Source organism: Scomber scombrus, chromosome 9 (genome assembly GCF_963691925.1).
Source record: "Scomber scombrus chromosome 9, fScoSco1.1, whole genome shotgun sequence".
Classification (NCBI taxonomy): domain Eukaryota; kingdom Metazoa; phylum Chordata; class Actinopteri; order Scombriformes; family Scombridae; genus Scomber; species Scomber scombrus.
In genome coordinates this window covers 7,105,757-7,121,658 of record NC_084978.1, presented here as the reverse complement: position 1 = coordinate 7,121,658, position 15,902 = coordinate 7,105,757, and the positions used below count along the sequence as shown (strand labels likewise).

Here is a 15,902-nt window from a genome sequence, read left to right as displayed (position 1 = left end):
CTCCATGTCTCTGACATGACTTTTACTGTTATGTATGGGTTTAAATTTCATTCTGTGCTTTGATAAATGATATTTCACCCAAAATGTTTTTCTCTCTGTTTGTGTGTTTTTTAGCCCAGAGGCCCTCTGCAGTCTGCTCTGAAAGGCTATGTCGGCACTCTGCGGCAGATCCACAGCCAGCAGATCATCCCCATGGAGCAGGCCATGGTAATCAGTTTTTTAGTCCAAATATTTATGTCTGATGGGACTGCTTTTTGGTTAGACTTTAAAAAAAAACTAAAAACCTTACCGTACCACCTTTCACATTAACATTCATGTTGTTATTATGTTATTACAGCACCAGAGTTCAGCAGTCATACAGAAACCCAGCATAGAAAAAGCATAGAGACTGATTTGCTCACCCACATTGGCCTCAGAAGACCAGAATGCTTATAATGTAAAATGCTTTTATTATTGCTCTGTCCACATGGATGTATGCATGTATGCTAACCAATCTGCAATGCATACTTACTCATTCTCAACTGGTGGTCAAAGGCATTCTTGTTAATGTAGGAAAACACATTAAGAATATATTGAGGAACATAACTGACACTTTCTGTTTGATACATTAGTTTTAACGTCATGATCCAAAAAGTTATGTTGTTATTTATTGTCTGTGTTTTACAGCATGTGGTGTGTTTCTTGTCTTAACGATTTTAATGTTAAGTAGACTTTAAAGCTGCTCTGATCAATACTTTTATATTAACAAGGCATCAAATACACCCTGCCTCTGAAGTTCCTCTGAGTGTTTCAGCTTCTTTCAGCCCATTATTTTGGTTTTATGGCCTGCAACTTTACTGTTATGATTCAGTCTCTTTTATCAATTGTTTTTTCAGTAGCAGCAGCAGCAGGCAAAAAAAGCTCTGATAAACCTGCTCTAAGCTACCCATCCAACATACAACAGACAAAGTTAGCGACTGGCTGGTGAACATAGTGCCACATCAATAAATAAAAGAACAGATATTCCCCTCAGGAGTTGGTAAAAATACTGAACTTTCATTTATCAGTCTGCATAAGATGTGTGAATAAGCAATTATTTGCTAACGTGTTTACCGTATCAACTTATTATGATATGCCAGTGTTGGATTTGCAGCTTTTTGTGCTGTCCCCGAGAGGGTCAAAAAATCAATTCATTCAGGTTTAAAGAAGGTCTACTCCAAAATGTTATCCAGCATAAACAGCTGTAATGTGCTGTATGGCTGAAGTGAAAGCCACTGAGTTAGAGTAATTGGTGTGTTATCATCATGCAAATGTGTACTTAAAAGAATGGCATCAGCCTTGACAGGGAAAATATATTCCAATATTTAATTTAATATCATCAAAAGCAGAATGTTTTTGACCCTCAGGCATGTCATCAAAAATACCATGTCTGTGAAAAACAAATTAAATATTCAGCTTTATTTTCTGTCAAAGGCAATGCCATTCTTTTGAAAAGCATCAAGCATTTACAGCACTTAGCTTCTAGACCAGTGATGTGCTCCAACTAGGCTTTTACTGTTTTTCTTTGTTTTTTTCCTTTTGTTTTTCTTTTTCCCCACTTTCAACCTCAAGAAATATGTTAGAGCAAGGGTAAGCAGAAATGTTTCCATCCTGTGTATTAAGTGTCCCATCCATTACATGAAACATTCATATAAACACACATGACATGTAGTCATCTGAGTAAAAATATTCATTTTGGATGGTATTGTACTATATTGTATGTCTGTTTGTATTTACATCCGAGTTAAGGTCATTTATGGTGATAACAATAAGGAATTTTGTGTCAAGATGTTATCCACTTGAAAAGGAATAGCTTGACATTTTGGAAAATACAATTATTCACATTCTTGCAAAAAGTTTGGTGAGAAGTCCGATAGCACCTTTAAAATGAGAGAGGTATCGATCTTCTCATCTTACTCTGACTTGTATTTCAAAGGATGTCAAACCATTTCACTGAGAAAAGAAAAAATACTTTCTTCAGCCACTCAGGAGACTCAACGCTTGACTTTTTTGTCAATCGTGGATAGCAAAAAAACTATTTTATTCTATATTATATATATATTCTGTATTTTTACATGCAACTGTATTAAGGAAGAAAGCATTTTCTTTACTTTGTGGATATTTGATTTTGGACCAAAATTCTTCAGCATGCTTGCACTGTAAACAGAATATTGTTCATTCATTCAGTTTTGGTGTTGCCTGGTGTCTTCACATGTATCATCTGCGTACGTTTCCAGGTGTTAAAATGACCTCATGACCTTTGACACTGCTGATGTTAACTTACTTTTCTTTTTTCTTTCTAAAGAGCGCACTGAACCAGAGTATGAGATTCCTGGAGAGAACAGCGTCAGACCTGCCGGTGAGTAAACCAGCCCTCCGTTCTGTAATCTGGATTTAGGTTTAGTCTTAAACTAACTTGAATATTTTGTTTTGTTTCTATAGAACAAAGTCTTAGCGGTTCTTGAGGCCATTGAAATCGCACAGTTTCTCATCTCCCAGAATGCTACACATTTAATCAAACAGGTAACTACAGGATTCATTTCTTTGCTAACATTCTCAATTTTAAAACAGACATGTAACTAACATGATGTCCTAATCTTCCTCAGGAAACAGAAAAATACACAGCGACCCTTGTTGGCTACTTCCATCAATACGTAGAATGGGTCAGAACATCTGTAAGTGTTAATGTGTTAACTTGCCAAGACTCATGTGGTTGTCACTTCTCAATGTTAATATATATGTTAATTCAGTCAAAACCAAAGTGTTAGAGTTATGTTCAGGCAAAGACCTTTGAATGTTATGCAAGAGCATTCTAGTAAATATAGAGTCGACAAATATAACAGTTACAACCTCTATAAATTTGAGGAATTTGCTTCGTGGCACATATGGTTTCTGCTGGAGTTAACCAGAGAATTCAAAACAAAGTCAAAAAGATGTTTGAAGCCTGAAGCTGTTTTGTTGATCTCACAACTGTCAATGGGACCTTTTTTTTCAATCTCAATGTTCTTGTTTTCACTAAAAGCGCAGCAGTCTACTGTGCAATGTGTAAAAGTGTAGTGACAGTTTTAACAATGGGTATGGTGACATGAGAGGGTTTAACATTAGCAACCAGAAAACATCATATGTTGGTTTACATTATGTATTAAATCAGATATGTGACTGACGTTTCCTGTTTGTATTTTGCTTTCTGCAGCTGGCCATGGAGGTAGCACCATGCAAGCCCTTCAGCAACATGGTGGACACAGCGGAGATCATAGCTTGCAGTTTCCTGATTGACTCTATGGTAATGATTATGTGATACAGGGACAGAAACCCAATTTATCATGTGGGAACATGTTATGAAAAACTAGAGGTATGGTGGTTAACTATAGTCTTTGTTAAGGGGGTCTAATACTTTATAATACAACCACTTCGGTCACAAATCTCTTAAAAAGTTTGTGGAGAAGGTTAGACGGTTTTCTAATAGGCTTACATACATGTCACAGCCAGTATGGAACCCAAATATGAAATTAATAAAAAATAATAATTGTAATAACGTATTTACTGGTTACATTTTGCACATTGATAAACATACACAAGAATGCAATATACATTTACAAATGTTTTTAATAATAGCTTGAAGGGCTGCACCTAATGATTGCTTTTTATTATCGATTAATCAGTGGATTATTGTAATCATTTGGTCTATAAATGTCAAACTAAAGTAATAAATGTTCCTTTATTGATTCATTTTCCCATTATTTTCTCTATGAACTTGTCGTTTAGTCAATAAACTGTCAAAAAATGGTGGAAAATGTTGACTACTGTTTCCCAAAGCCACCCCAAGGTGCAACCTCAAATGTCTTGCTTTGTCTCAAACAACAGTAATACTAATATTTTATGTTTTCCACAGAACACTTTCTGGATGGGCCTGGGCTGCAGCACCCTCTTCCTGCTCCCAAGTGTCATCCTTGCAGTGAAATTAGCCAAGTACTACCGCAGGATGGACACAGAGGATGTTTACGACGAGTGAGTAGCTGTTTCCCTCCTTTTCAACTGCATTTAAAGCACATTCATTTATCTTGTATTTTATAGGATATAGAGTATAAAATAAGATATGTTGCCCTGATTGGATACCGACCACCTTGACGAGATTAAAAGATGCTGATTGGCAATTTCTAATAAATAGTATGTTGTCATTACAGTAGTTAATTTATATGATGTACATGGTTGCAGGACATCCTTCTCATCTCTAGTTTCTTATTCTCTGCATGCTCTGCCAAAATTTCCTGCTAATTATAAGAAGAAACCTTTCAGTTTGTAGTTTGCCTTCTTGAAGATTTATAGTATTATATGATAATATTGAGGTTTTTTTAATTGATTCAATACAACATAAATAACTTTAAAGGCGTTATTTTTGCCGTAGTAACTCTTGTGATTGATTGTTGGTTTATTTTCTCCCCTATTCTCTCTTCTTTGTAGTTCCTCTGTTTCGGGGACTTGGCATTTTACTTTGTGATAACCATTTCTACTATTTCCATCTTCCATATCTTGTATTTTTTATTTATTTTTTTGGTTTCATTCCTCTCTGTCAAGCACTTGGCACTTTACAAAGAATCACTGACGCATTCGTCAATTCATATTTCTTCTTCATAGATGTTTTGTCCACCCTCTCTGGTTGGGTCACAGCTTTACATGAATACAACATAATGTCTCAGTTAGTGGCGTTTCTGGCCATGTGGCTACTTTCTGGTACATTTCGATGGCTGAACATTTCAATAACATTATTATTTTGTTTGTTTTGTGTACCTTTATAGCATTGAGACAATTCCCATGAAAACGTAAGACATTTTACCCACCTCCCTCTGCTTTTCAACTTCTATCACTCTGTGCTTTTCTCTGAATCTTGTACATAGACTTGTTTACTAAATTCTTGGTGCTGGTTTACGTTTTTAAGCTTGGACTTGCTCTTATATGGGTGGATGATGTGGCTTCTTGTCGTGTGCTACCTTTTAAAAGTGCCCCTTACCTTTCATGAAGGGCTCTTGCAATCATTACCTTACAAGTTCACCTGTTTTTTGTAAGTTAATGTGTAAATACATATAAAAAAAGAAAACTATGGTTTATACTTTTAAAAAATATGTATGTCCTAACACTATTGCAAAGTTGGGCTACTCAAAAATAAGCATTTCTACTCTAAAGGTTTTATCAGCATGCCATGTCTCTCACTTTACATTTTTCATCCCCTTTTTTTTGTATGCGATATTTCGTTTTCAGTATGGAAATTGGTAATAATGGTTATCATAGTGAGCACTCACAAGGTATCCCAAATCCTATGATGATGAGGTAAAAGTTATATCAATCATGTTGACTGCATGTGATGGGGAGTGGAGGCATGTCTGGGAATGTGGTTTTTTTTGTTTTTTTTGTTTTTTTACAAGCTTAATGACATGGCCAGAAACAGTGCATGCGTATGAGGGAGTTGATTCATTGCACGTACACACATGACACATTGGGAGGTCACCAAATTGAACAATAACATTAAAAGCTTTATTGTGTTTTGTAATCCTTTTATTTAATTTTTTTTTTTTTTTTTAATAATTGTCATTAGGTGCTTTAAAGGAAAACTTCAACATTTTCACTTTCTTTCTGAGAGTTATATGACAAGATCGATACCACTCTCACATCTCTCGCCTGTAGCCAGGAGACAATTAGCTTAGCTTAACCTTTAAAGCTCACTTAACACACGTGTGTCATTTAATCTGCTATATACTGTAATTACTGTATTACTTGGCAAACAAAAAGTCAGTTGCAATGATATTATGCTGACCTGTTGTTCATCATGAAATTGTTCCAGTGATTAACTCACACTAGAACCACATGTGTGAGGAGATTAAACAAACAAGCTACAGCATGACATTCAGGTGTTTTAAAGGTGCTGGCAATCATATTTTCGAACTTTGAAGACAGCTAGACTTCCTGTTTCCATTAGTCTTTATGTTATACTAAGCTAAGCTAATAGCCTACTGGCTCTAGCTCCATACAGTACTTAGTGGGACTTAGTGGTATCGATCTTCTCACCTCACTCTTAGACAGAAAGTGAATCAGTATGTTTCCCAGAGAGTGAAAAGAAAACTACTTCAGAAAGGAATTGTCTCTTATAAATGTATTGCTCAATACCTCCCATTTTTATATTATTGCTATCTTTGCTTCCTTTCTCTCAGACTTGTTGCTTCATGTTCGGTGTGGTTTTGGGGAATTTGCCATGTCACTAACCCATTGCATGTGTGCGCGCTGGGATACTCACACGGATTGAAAAATCTTCCTGTTTCCTGTCGTCTAGAGTCAGCCAAAATCCGATGAATGTACACCTGATCATTTTGTTCAGAGAGAGGCAAGCATGTCAAGCTTTGGTGTGATGCTGAGAATGCTGCTCCTTTTATGTTCTCCTTAATCTAACAAAAACGTCTAACTGCATGTTTTATATTTTTAAGTTGCATTTGGACCGGGATACGTTTCGACAACCAGCCTAGTGTAACAGTAACTAAAGGCAGAGAGCAAAACAACTAAAACCAGTCATCCCACTGGTCTGTGCTTCCACAATTATCCTCCAAATCATCATTAAAACGTGTTGTCTTTTAACCCTTACATACTGTTCATATTCTGACTCATAATAAGTCTCTACATCAATTCACATTCATAAATTATCCATCAGTCATCAATAAATGTTTGATTAATCCCCCTGTTTGATAAATACAATGAAAAAAGACATTCACAATCACTTTTTTATGGTCCAGGAGAGCATTTTTTAGAATATGATTAATACACATGTTTGAATGTTTAATAACATGATGCAATTTATTTCTATTTTTGTAAACTGTTTCTCACAGTAGGAAAAGTCTGGCTAAAAGAAATGTGTATAGGGTGTTTTTACCACTCTCAAATTTTAAAATGGGTCAATTTGACCCAGAACAGTATGTAAGGGTATGTTTACAGTGGAAGAGTTTAATTCTAAAACAAGCTATCCACAAGTGAGCAATGCTTTTTGGGCTAAATAAGTTTGCTAAAAGGTATAAAAACACCCACAGAAAAATTGTCAAAGCTTGAAATAGATCACCTAGAAAACTGGAGCATTTTCACAAAAATGTAATTGTCTACATTTTTTAAATATTTACAAATTTGAAATAAAATGAATGCAGGATTTTGGAATGAAAACAATAAATAAGTCAAGTATGATTTTAAAGGGGCAATAAGTAATATTTACCTATGTTGACCAGCAGCCAGTAGATATTAAAGCACTGACATTTCACCCTTTTGTCTCTATTTAAACTACGTTAACCTGTAAAGTGACACAAATAAATTACGTTAGAACGACATGGGAAAATTAGGATTATTACAAAAAGACTAATAGAAAAAGTTTCCTCTAAACTTTAAATTCTGACGCCAGAAATCTCAGAAACAGGTAAAATCATCCTTTTCACCCTGTTATTGATCAATCATCCCATCTACCCCACAGAGATACACTAATATGAACATTATTTTGTTTTCAGACTGGAAAAAATTTACATATTGCCCCTTTAACAGCCCGTACAGTTAAGAGGATTAAATGTTCTGCTCTCTGCCTCGTGAACCATTCATTCTGCTCCTCTTTGCCAAATTAAAGGTCCGAGAGAAGCAGGTGACGGCTTCACAAAATGGTGATTGTTGAATTTTACATCCGTGGCTGTTAATGTTTTGCCTTTTGTGTGTGTGTGTGTGTGTGTGTGTGTGTGTGTGTGTGTGTGTGTGTGTGTGTGTGTGTGTGTGTGTGTGTGTGCTGGTAGCATCCCTACGTATGACACTATGAACAGGTTCCCACGGGCCTCGGCTCCTCCGAGGCACATTGACTGGTGACAGAGAGCCGGCTTTTGTTCTGGCTCCTGAAAGGTACAACGTGTCAGACCTCTGTTTTAATCTAACACCGGTTTTATTTTATTACTTTCATTTCAATCGTCCGTCACACAGCTGTCATCTCACCCTGCTGTCTGTCTGCCAAGAATCCATCCAACCTCTCTCCTCGTTCTTCATCGTATTTCTTTCTGTTTCTTACGTACCCGTCTAAACTAACCCTCTCGCACTTCTTTACAGCTTGTTTTAGTGCTTTTCTGCTCACAGTGACTTTGCAGGAAAACCATCATGGTGAGAACTGCTAATTTTGGAATCACTAACGAACCATAAATGTCTTCACGGTATTTATGTCTGACTGTTTGTGACTGCTTAGTCAGTGTGCTCTAGAAAAGGAATGCTGTGTGTGCTTATTACCTCTCTCTCGTCTAGGTTGTTTTTTGCTGTGTTTGATGATAATTTGGAGTAATGTAGTTTAGTACTAAAAAAAGACTGTTTTTCAAAACAAACAGTAGCCTGTCTGAAGTGCCTTATATGTTTAAATTCATTCACTTGGTTTTCAGTTGAATCCTTCAAATAATTGCTTTGCAAAGACATGCAAAGCAATTATTTCGCTAAGATTGTTAAAATTAAAATCTCCTTTTCAACAGAGACCTGGCCAAAAGGGAAACATAAACACTGTTACAACAACAACATAAACAGTCTGAGTAAACTTTCACACACTGCAAATAAGCAAATATCCAGTTAATATTCAATAAAAGAGTATGGACAAAATCCTGTTAAGATGCATAAGCAGGTATTATTTTCCAAAACTATCTCAAATGAAGCAACTCTACATTCTAGGAAATGTATAAATGAACCCAAATTCCTCAAAAAGTTAATAATGTTTAATGACATTTATATTAAAGCAAGACTATGTAACTTTTTCTAAGCAGCAGCCACCATGGCCACAACTGACAATTACAGGATAATAGTAAATGCTAAAATTACAGTGTAATGTAATATAAGCAGAAAAAAGTCATAGAATCAAATGAACTGACTCAGTAATGTCGCTTATACAATAATATCTACAGAAACAAAACATTGGTTATTTTTTCTTTCAAATGTTACACTGTCCTTCTTTAACTAATTGCATCATTAGCAATTAAGATTAAGCCATAGTTTTAATTTGGACAACTATTAAAGTTTTAAACAGTCAATTGACAGTATTATTGCACTGAAGAAATTGTCTCCGGCAAAGTACATCATGTAAAGTTAAGATTGCAGTATAACAAATATTTGCCATTAAGAAAATACTTCAGAATCAGTATTAATTGAAATAATTTGTTGTTGACATATTACATGTCACAGTAAGTAAATAACTTTTTCTCCGAGATGATTTGGATATATAACTTTGTAATATCTTGGTTATATTGCTTTATTCCCAGTTGAAAGCAGGTTATATAGGAGTACTGTAAAAATAGTGACATTTTTTTAGAAGCAATGCAATCCTCAATGGAGCATCATGAAAGCGTCATCGACGCCTCTCTTATTTCTTTTATTTCACAACTCAGCCACAGCTACATTAATCTCCTGGGCCATCCAAAATTACAATAAGTATTACAATAAGTCTTGAATTATTCACTTAATAATTTAATACATCTAATTCATTTTTCCTTCAATATTTGTCTTCCCAGTGCCCTCGAAAACTGGAACTAAAATACTGCATAGTAAGTTTGCTTTCTTACATTTTTACATTTTAGATTTGTGCCATTTTGTTCAATCTGTTGCAGCAAAACATCAGAATGAGTTTCGATTCCTGGATCAATAATGGGGAATACAAGGTTTAAATGGCTATTAAGATGTCCAAGCAATTTACTCTTGTATTGAGTCTGAAAATCTAATTTTCTCTAAAACAAGTTGGAAAAAGTTCACCAATGTAGCAAATGTAGTTTCACTTGAATGGAACATTTTTGGAGTAAATTACAATATGAAGAAAAAGGATAAGCTTTTTTCCTGACAGTTTAACAAGATGGTTCAAAAGTGGATTCATGTGGTTATACAATAATATATAAAGTAATGTCCGAATACATTTGGCATATTTTGGGTTTACTAACCAAAGCTTGTTCTCTTTTTTTCATCTATTTTCAAGCCGTTTGTTTCATGAACCCTCGGACCAGAAGAAGCTCTATAAAAACTGGTTTCCTTACAACAGGAGAACACTCAAATCCTTTTGGGTGTTTTTACCTTCAGCGAACGATTCACCTGCTCCCCCGACGTTTCCTGCCGCTACAAGAAAAACTCTGCCTACAGGACATCAAACTTCTTCTCCCTCAGCATCAATCTGAGCCAGGCTTGTTCTGCTTCTTTTTTTTCAAAGGACTGCTGTGTCTGCGTTTACATTTGTTCAGACACAAAACCATGCTGAAAATATTTTCAGCAAGAGGACATGACAATAACTGTGATGCCTGTTTATTATTATGTAATAGTTTGTGCTTTTGAAAACTGGCTAAATAGTCACAGGAAGGTCATGACAAGCTGCTAAAGGAAACTTTTTTCTCCTGCACTTAAAATGGATGAATCACTTTCAATACAACCTGTGTTAAGGATGCAACAGTCTCTCAATACACCTGTGAGGAATGATGTAAATTAATATGACATACAATGTGTTTTTCTTCTGGAAGAAGACGCTGGTTTGTTGGAAATGGCACAACTTTTATAACTGCAGCGTGATGTGTGAATTGGTGGGTGTGTGGTTGGTGGGTGTGTGGTACCTTCATGACTGAGAACTGGATGACTCCATTAACGTGGTAAAAATACAGAAACAGGCTGTTCCCAGATGGATTTTTGTGATTAATATTAAGAAATTTAGCATGACTTTAAATGTTTACAATATTACAAGAAAGTTTGTCATCTTTGCTGATTTTGGGCACATTGCAAATGACTGGTTGCCTTTCAAGAAGTCTGTTTTTTTTTCCTGGCGATTTGACAGATATGCTGCTTTTCAAAGGGAAAATCCACCCTCAGATGCTCCTACAGTGGTAAAAAAATCACCAATCTTTGATGTTTAATGTGTCAGAAATTTACGATTTCTTTCATCGTATCCATTTTCAATTTTCCCTGTGCCACCTACTGTATGTTTGTCCACTACTTCTCAGGTGTTGACTTTCTACATTTTCTCAGAAAAGCCTTTTATCAACCTCAGCAAGGAATGACTACTTTAACTGTGGCACTTGCGTGTCTGAGAGTTGAAAAAGTAAGTTGCACCTCCATAACTAGACCATAAACATGGCTTGCTGAGGGAATTTATTCTAGTCTACTGATGCAGTTGAAAGGTGCACGTTCTCCTTCATTCTTACTGGTGTTTTAGACCAGCGGTACCCAACATTTGTGGTTTGTGATGCTTTAAAACAAAGCAACGTGTAAGTGAAACTCCTCGTCACAAGTTGTACATATCAGCAAGCCTTGAGAAGTTTAACCAAAGAGTGATTTTCCCTTCTCAAAATTACTAATTTGAATGATTTCAGAATCACTGCTTTAAACAGAAAAGCACAGCTGCTAACCTGCTCTGGAAATATCTCCCCACAGCAAGCTGTCATCGAAGTTTGGATATTTATCACATGTGAGAAAAAACAACACACAACCAAACAACAAACTTATTAAAACAGTTAAGATATCATTTCTAGAGTACAGTACTTTGGGTGGACTTTCCCTTTTAAATCTCTTCATAAAGTCAGAGCATATCTGCCTAATATGTCAGATACTTAGACAAAAGTGTAAAAGCGTATATTCCCTACTGTACGTGATGAAGTGACTAACATGACATTTTTACTGAGATCTTTCTTTCTTTCATAGTGATGATACTTTTTAAAGTGGAGAATTTCTTTCTCAAGCCAAATTCTTGTTTTTTTAACTGTAGGTCTCAGGTGGTCTAACTCAATTATGTGCTTATTTTGTTTCAACATTTTATAAACCCCCAGGTAGCTATATGGATACATTTAAAACTATGGTACAAGTGAATGTATTCAAGAGGTTGTTTTTTTTAAAGAAAAATTGTTTTGCTTGATGATGTTGGCTGAGATATAATATGCTGAACTCCTAACGCATTGGACAAGCCAATCCAGTTATCCCACCCACATCACCTCCATGTTTACAAGTTAGATAGATTTTGCAGCTGCTGTTTGTAGTAATGATGGTGAAAAATTAGACAATCCATCCATGAGACAAGTAAGAAATATCAATCAAACAGTAGAGACACAGTAGAATGCTTTATGGCTTACAGAGCTGATGGTGTTAATGCACTATTAAGAATATAATACATTTTAATAAACACAAATTTTGGATTTTACTAGACGGTTCAACATCAGAATATGCTAGTTTAGGATTAACTAAAAAAAAACTGATCTTATATTGAACCAAGACAAAAATTGCCATTTGGAAAAAACGAGTGGACTGAAATATTTTCTCTCGTTTCATTATTTTTAGAAAGTGCAGATAGGACTTTGATGCTAGCTATTTGATCCAATAACAGGAGCATCAAAGTTTTACCACTTGAAACAACTTTTTAAAAGTCTTACAGTGACAATTTTTAATTTATATCACATTGACAAGCTAACTGATGTCATGAATCCAACTGAGTAACCCAAAGGTTTCACAGTTTTAAGTAATAATTTTGGCCTCACGTAGATACCTAATGTATCTATGTTAGTTACAAATCTAGGTTAGTTAGCTAGTAGCTAAAGCTAGTGAGCTAGCTGCCTTCTTGTTCTATATACTTCATATAAAGTATACTTTAACACATTATATAGCATATAGTAAAAGTGTATATATATGCAGTATACAGTACATACTGCTAGTCTTAGATAAAGTATCAATCTCATTGTGATATAAATTCAAAATGGCCTCAATTAGCATGCTTGCCAGTTCTTTTTTTTCTTGTTTTGTTTCAATACCCAGTTCTTGTTAAGATGGACATTTTTGAAGTTATCAGTGGGCTCACTTTGTCAGGACTATCACTGTTTTTTTCTTGTTTGCAAGACTCTGGATGTGACGCATCTTGGGGAAAGAAAGATATGCCCTTATTAAGTGCTTAAACTAGATATCTTGTCTCCAAACTCTGGATCGATGCCATCAGGACAGATAGTGGTGACTGGTTGGAAGTGTGATGTTTCAAAGTTGGGCACTGACGGTGCCACGGAAGGAACTTTATATGTGGTGGTGATGGTGAAATGAGAGTGTACAAATTGTGAATAAACACTGGATTTCAGTTTATTGTTATCTCACTGTCTTTCTTTCCAGTCCTCTTTACACTATAGTGCCTTTGTAAGACTTTATTCATATGGGCGTAATAGTGATTTGAATATGCAGTGCATTTTTGGGTAATGTGGTTTAAGCTTGGGTAAATACTTTTTTCTTCAAAGCAAATGAGAAAAAAAAAACATTCAGGTCTTTTTGGTAAGGCAAAACAATCTGTATGCAGCAAACAAGGAAATTGCATAAGATTTAAGCAAATAATAAACACTATGTATGTGTGTGGTCTTATAGGATAAAACAAAGAATGCACACTTTGTTCCGTTGTGTGTATTTGATGCTAACAACAGTCAGGTCATACAGTCATTCTTCGGTGGTGCTGCCACTGCTGGCCAGAACCCACTGGGCTGCGTTACTGGTCAGCTATTTTTAATAGGAGATGATTATCTTCTTCCAAAAGCTTCGTTCTGAGGTTTTTCTCAGGAACCAAACAGTATGTGAATAAACACCAAAAGAAAAACCACATGACAACAACATCTCATTCCTTCTTCTCAACAGTCAAAAACAGAAGCAGCGGTTCAGAGAAAACGCCTTTATATTGTGTTTCTTTACACATCAAGTGCTTTATGGGAATGGTTATTTCCAAGGTTTGCAGTGAGGTCTGCACATTGTACTTTATGTACAGTTCATCTTTAAGTTGATGGGCTGAGCAATACAGTAAAACCACCACCAGGACTTGCAATGTCATATAAGTATATATTTAAAGGTGCTTTGTGGAAAAGTATTCAAAGAGTAAAATACGTAATACTCATGAGGACTGTCCACTAGCTGAAATGCTATTTTTATATTGTTGGCTTCATAGCTTTTTATTTATGAATGTGTTTATCATTAGAACGTCACATACACAAATTTTAGCTTTTAAATGTGTATTGTTCTGAATTTATAATCTAATTAGTGGTTATTGTTATTGCAAAGTTTATCATGTGGGTTATTCCACATAGCTACAATTGCCCTACAGGGAAAAGTAAAGCTGTTTTGAACTGAATATTATACATAGCATTAGACAACATATTGTACTACTGACATTATACCAAGTGTGCAGGAGAATATGGTGCAATCTCAGGGGAATGCATACACTAAAATGGGAGGGGAAGGACAATTTTAAGAGAAACTGTGTTGATTTGGTGTATAGAAAAATGTGGGACTGCAGCTGAAGAATTTCCCTTCATCCCAAAACTGAGACATTGAATAATCATGATCATTTGTGTTGTTTAATGATAAACTAAATGAATGAAAAATGTATTATTGTATTATTTTCACCTGCACTTAAACCGCTTCCGGATGTGTTGACTCACTCACAAAGAGACCTTTTTCTACAGATGGACATGAAAATAAAGCTACTTAAAACATACCCCACCCTACACTTTTGTGCCCTGTTAACCACACTCAACCACCACTGTATTATACAGAGGCATTACTTGTTCTCTGTTAATTGGTATGGCAATTACTTTCTATGCTCCACACTGATCTTTGCCCGCCATGTGTCACTGACTCCTACTCAAGTTTCTTTGTGGTTGTGCAGTCTGACTGTGTTTATGTTTGGGAGGGAAATGATAGGTTATGCTGCATGGTTGCAAGGGCTAACTGCCTTTTAAAACAAGCATGAACTTCGGGGGGGCTCGTTTACATGAGCGTATTCCCAGACGTGCCACTGTTTAATTGAGAAGAGTTACTGGGAACTGTGAAGTTTGCATGATTATATTAACCCTCGGGCAAGAAAATGCGTCAGTCTGGTCGCTAAGAAATGGTTATATGAGGTGCAATTGACATAACTGAGTTCTTCAGGAATTTTTCATGTGTTACAGTATGTACTTCTGTTATATAACACATGAATAAACATGAGTACCATTATCAACATCTCAGCTGGATTGACATGTGGCTCTTGCTTTATCTGATGGTGTTGCTGCTCTCCTCCTCCTGTTCAGAAAGTTTTGTTTAGTCTGACTACTTTTTTTTGTGACCTGAATTCCCTCTTTGTCTGCTTAGCCAATATATAGCAGGAGGGACCCTTAGTTTGAGCAGTCCCACTCTCCTCCTCTCACACTCAGTATCCATCTGACACCATGTGGATCCAGGCCAGTGCTCTGCTGCTGCTCGCCTGCTGCCTTTGTCCAGCCGAGGCTCATAGCAACAGCGGCAGGAGACAAAGCATCTGGGATGATCCCATCCAATTCAACACCAAAGCTAAGGACCTGTGCACCATGGTGATCACCGGGCATGGGGAGTACACCAGGCTGAGGCTGTCATGCCGGAGCAACAAGCGCTCATATTGGTGTGAGTACTTGGGGAAACCTTACACATGCAGCCCCTACAACAAAAACCCTCGTCACTACTTCGTCCAGATGATGTGGGGTCTGAGAAAGCTCCACAATGCCTGCCAGGCTCCCAGGGAGATCCAACCTCACATGTGCAGGAAGGCAAGCAATGATTCTCAAATGGTCTTCTCATCGGCTTCCTTTTCCTGGTCAGGGGCTTCCAAGACAGGATCAAGACCAGCAGTACAGCCTACAAGACCTCAACCCAAAATTCTACCATCTATAAGGTCTGGTTCAGTGAGACAAGCCTCCACAAAATCCACCCAAATCTCACCAAGAGTAAAGACCACACAGAAAGCCATTCCACAGCCAACAGCACCGACTGTTGAGAGCTATCGTAAGAGGATGGCTCAGAAGTACTGCTGGAGGTCACTTCAAGGCGTCTGCACCTACATCATCGGTTTGTTTCGGAATTAA

At 36.4% G+C, this 15,902-nt stretch overlaps 2 protein-coding genes across 2 annotated transcripts in view; both read left to right on the top strand.

The window, feature by feature from the left end:
• Positions 1–13,131, top strand: part of prom1a (prominin 1a) — an 80,306-nt gene extending 67,175 nt beyond the window's left edge. Inside the window, exons 17-26 of the mRNA XM_062425790.1 lie at positions 115–207; positions 2,324–2,377; positions 2,461–2,541; positions 2,625–2,693; positions 3,212–3,301; positions 3,911–4,026; positions 4,815–4,838; positions 7,821–7,923; positions 9,558–9,590; positions 10,013–13,131. Of these exons, the coding sequence (XP_062281774.1) occupies positions 115–207; positions 2,324–2,377; positions 2,461–2,541; positions 2,625–2,693; positions 3,212–3,301; positions 3,911–4,026; positions 4,815–4,838; positions 7,821–7,890 (597 nt within the window). The 3' untranslated portion in view covers positions 7,891–7,923; positions 9,558–9,590; positions 10,013–13,131. The remainder of the gene's footprint in view (positions 1–114; positions 208–2,323; positions 2,378–2,460; positions 2,542–2,624; positions 2,694–3,211; positions 3,302–3,910; positions 4,027–4,814; positions 4,839–7,820; positions 7,924–9,557; positions 9,591–10,012) is intronic.
• A 2,102-nt stretch (positions 13,132–15,233) lies between these two features.
• fgfbp2a (fibroblast growth factor binding protein 2a) lies at positions 15,234–15,902 on the top strand. Its single transcript, XM_062426116.1, has one exon. It carries the CDS (start codon positions 15,234–15,236, stop codon positions 15,900–15,902), a length of 669 nt encoding a protein of 222 aa, XP_062282100.1.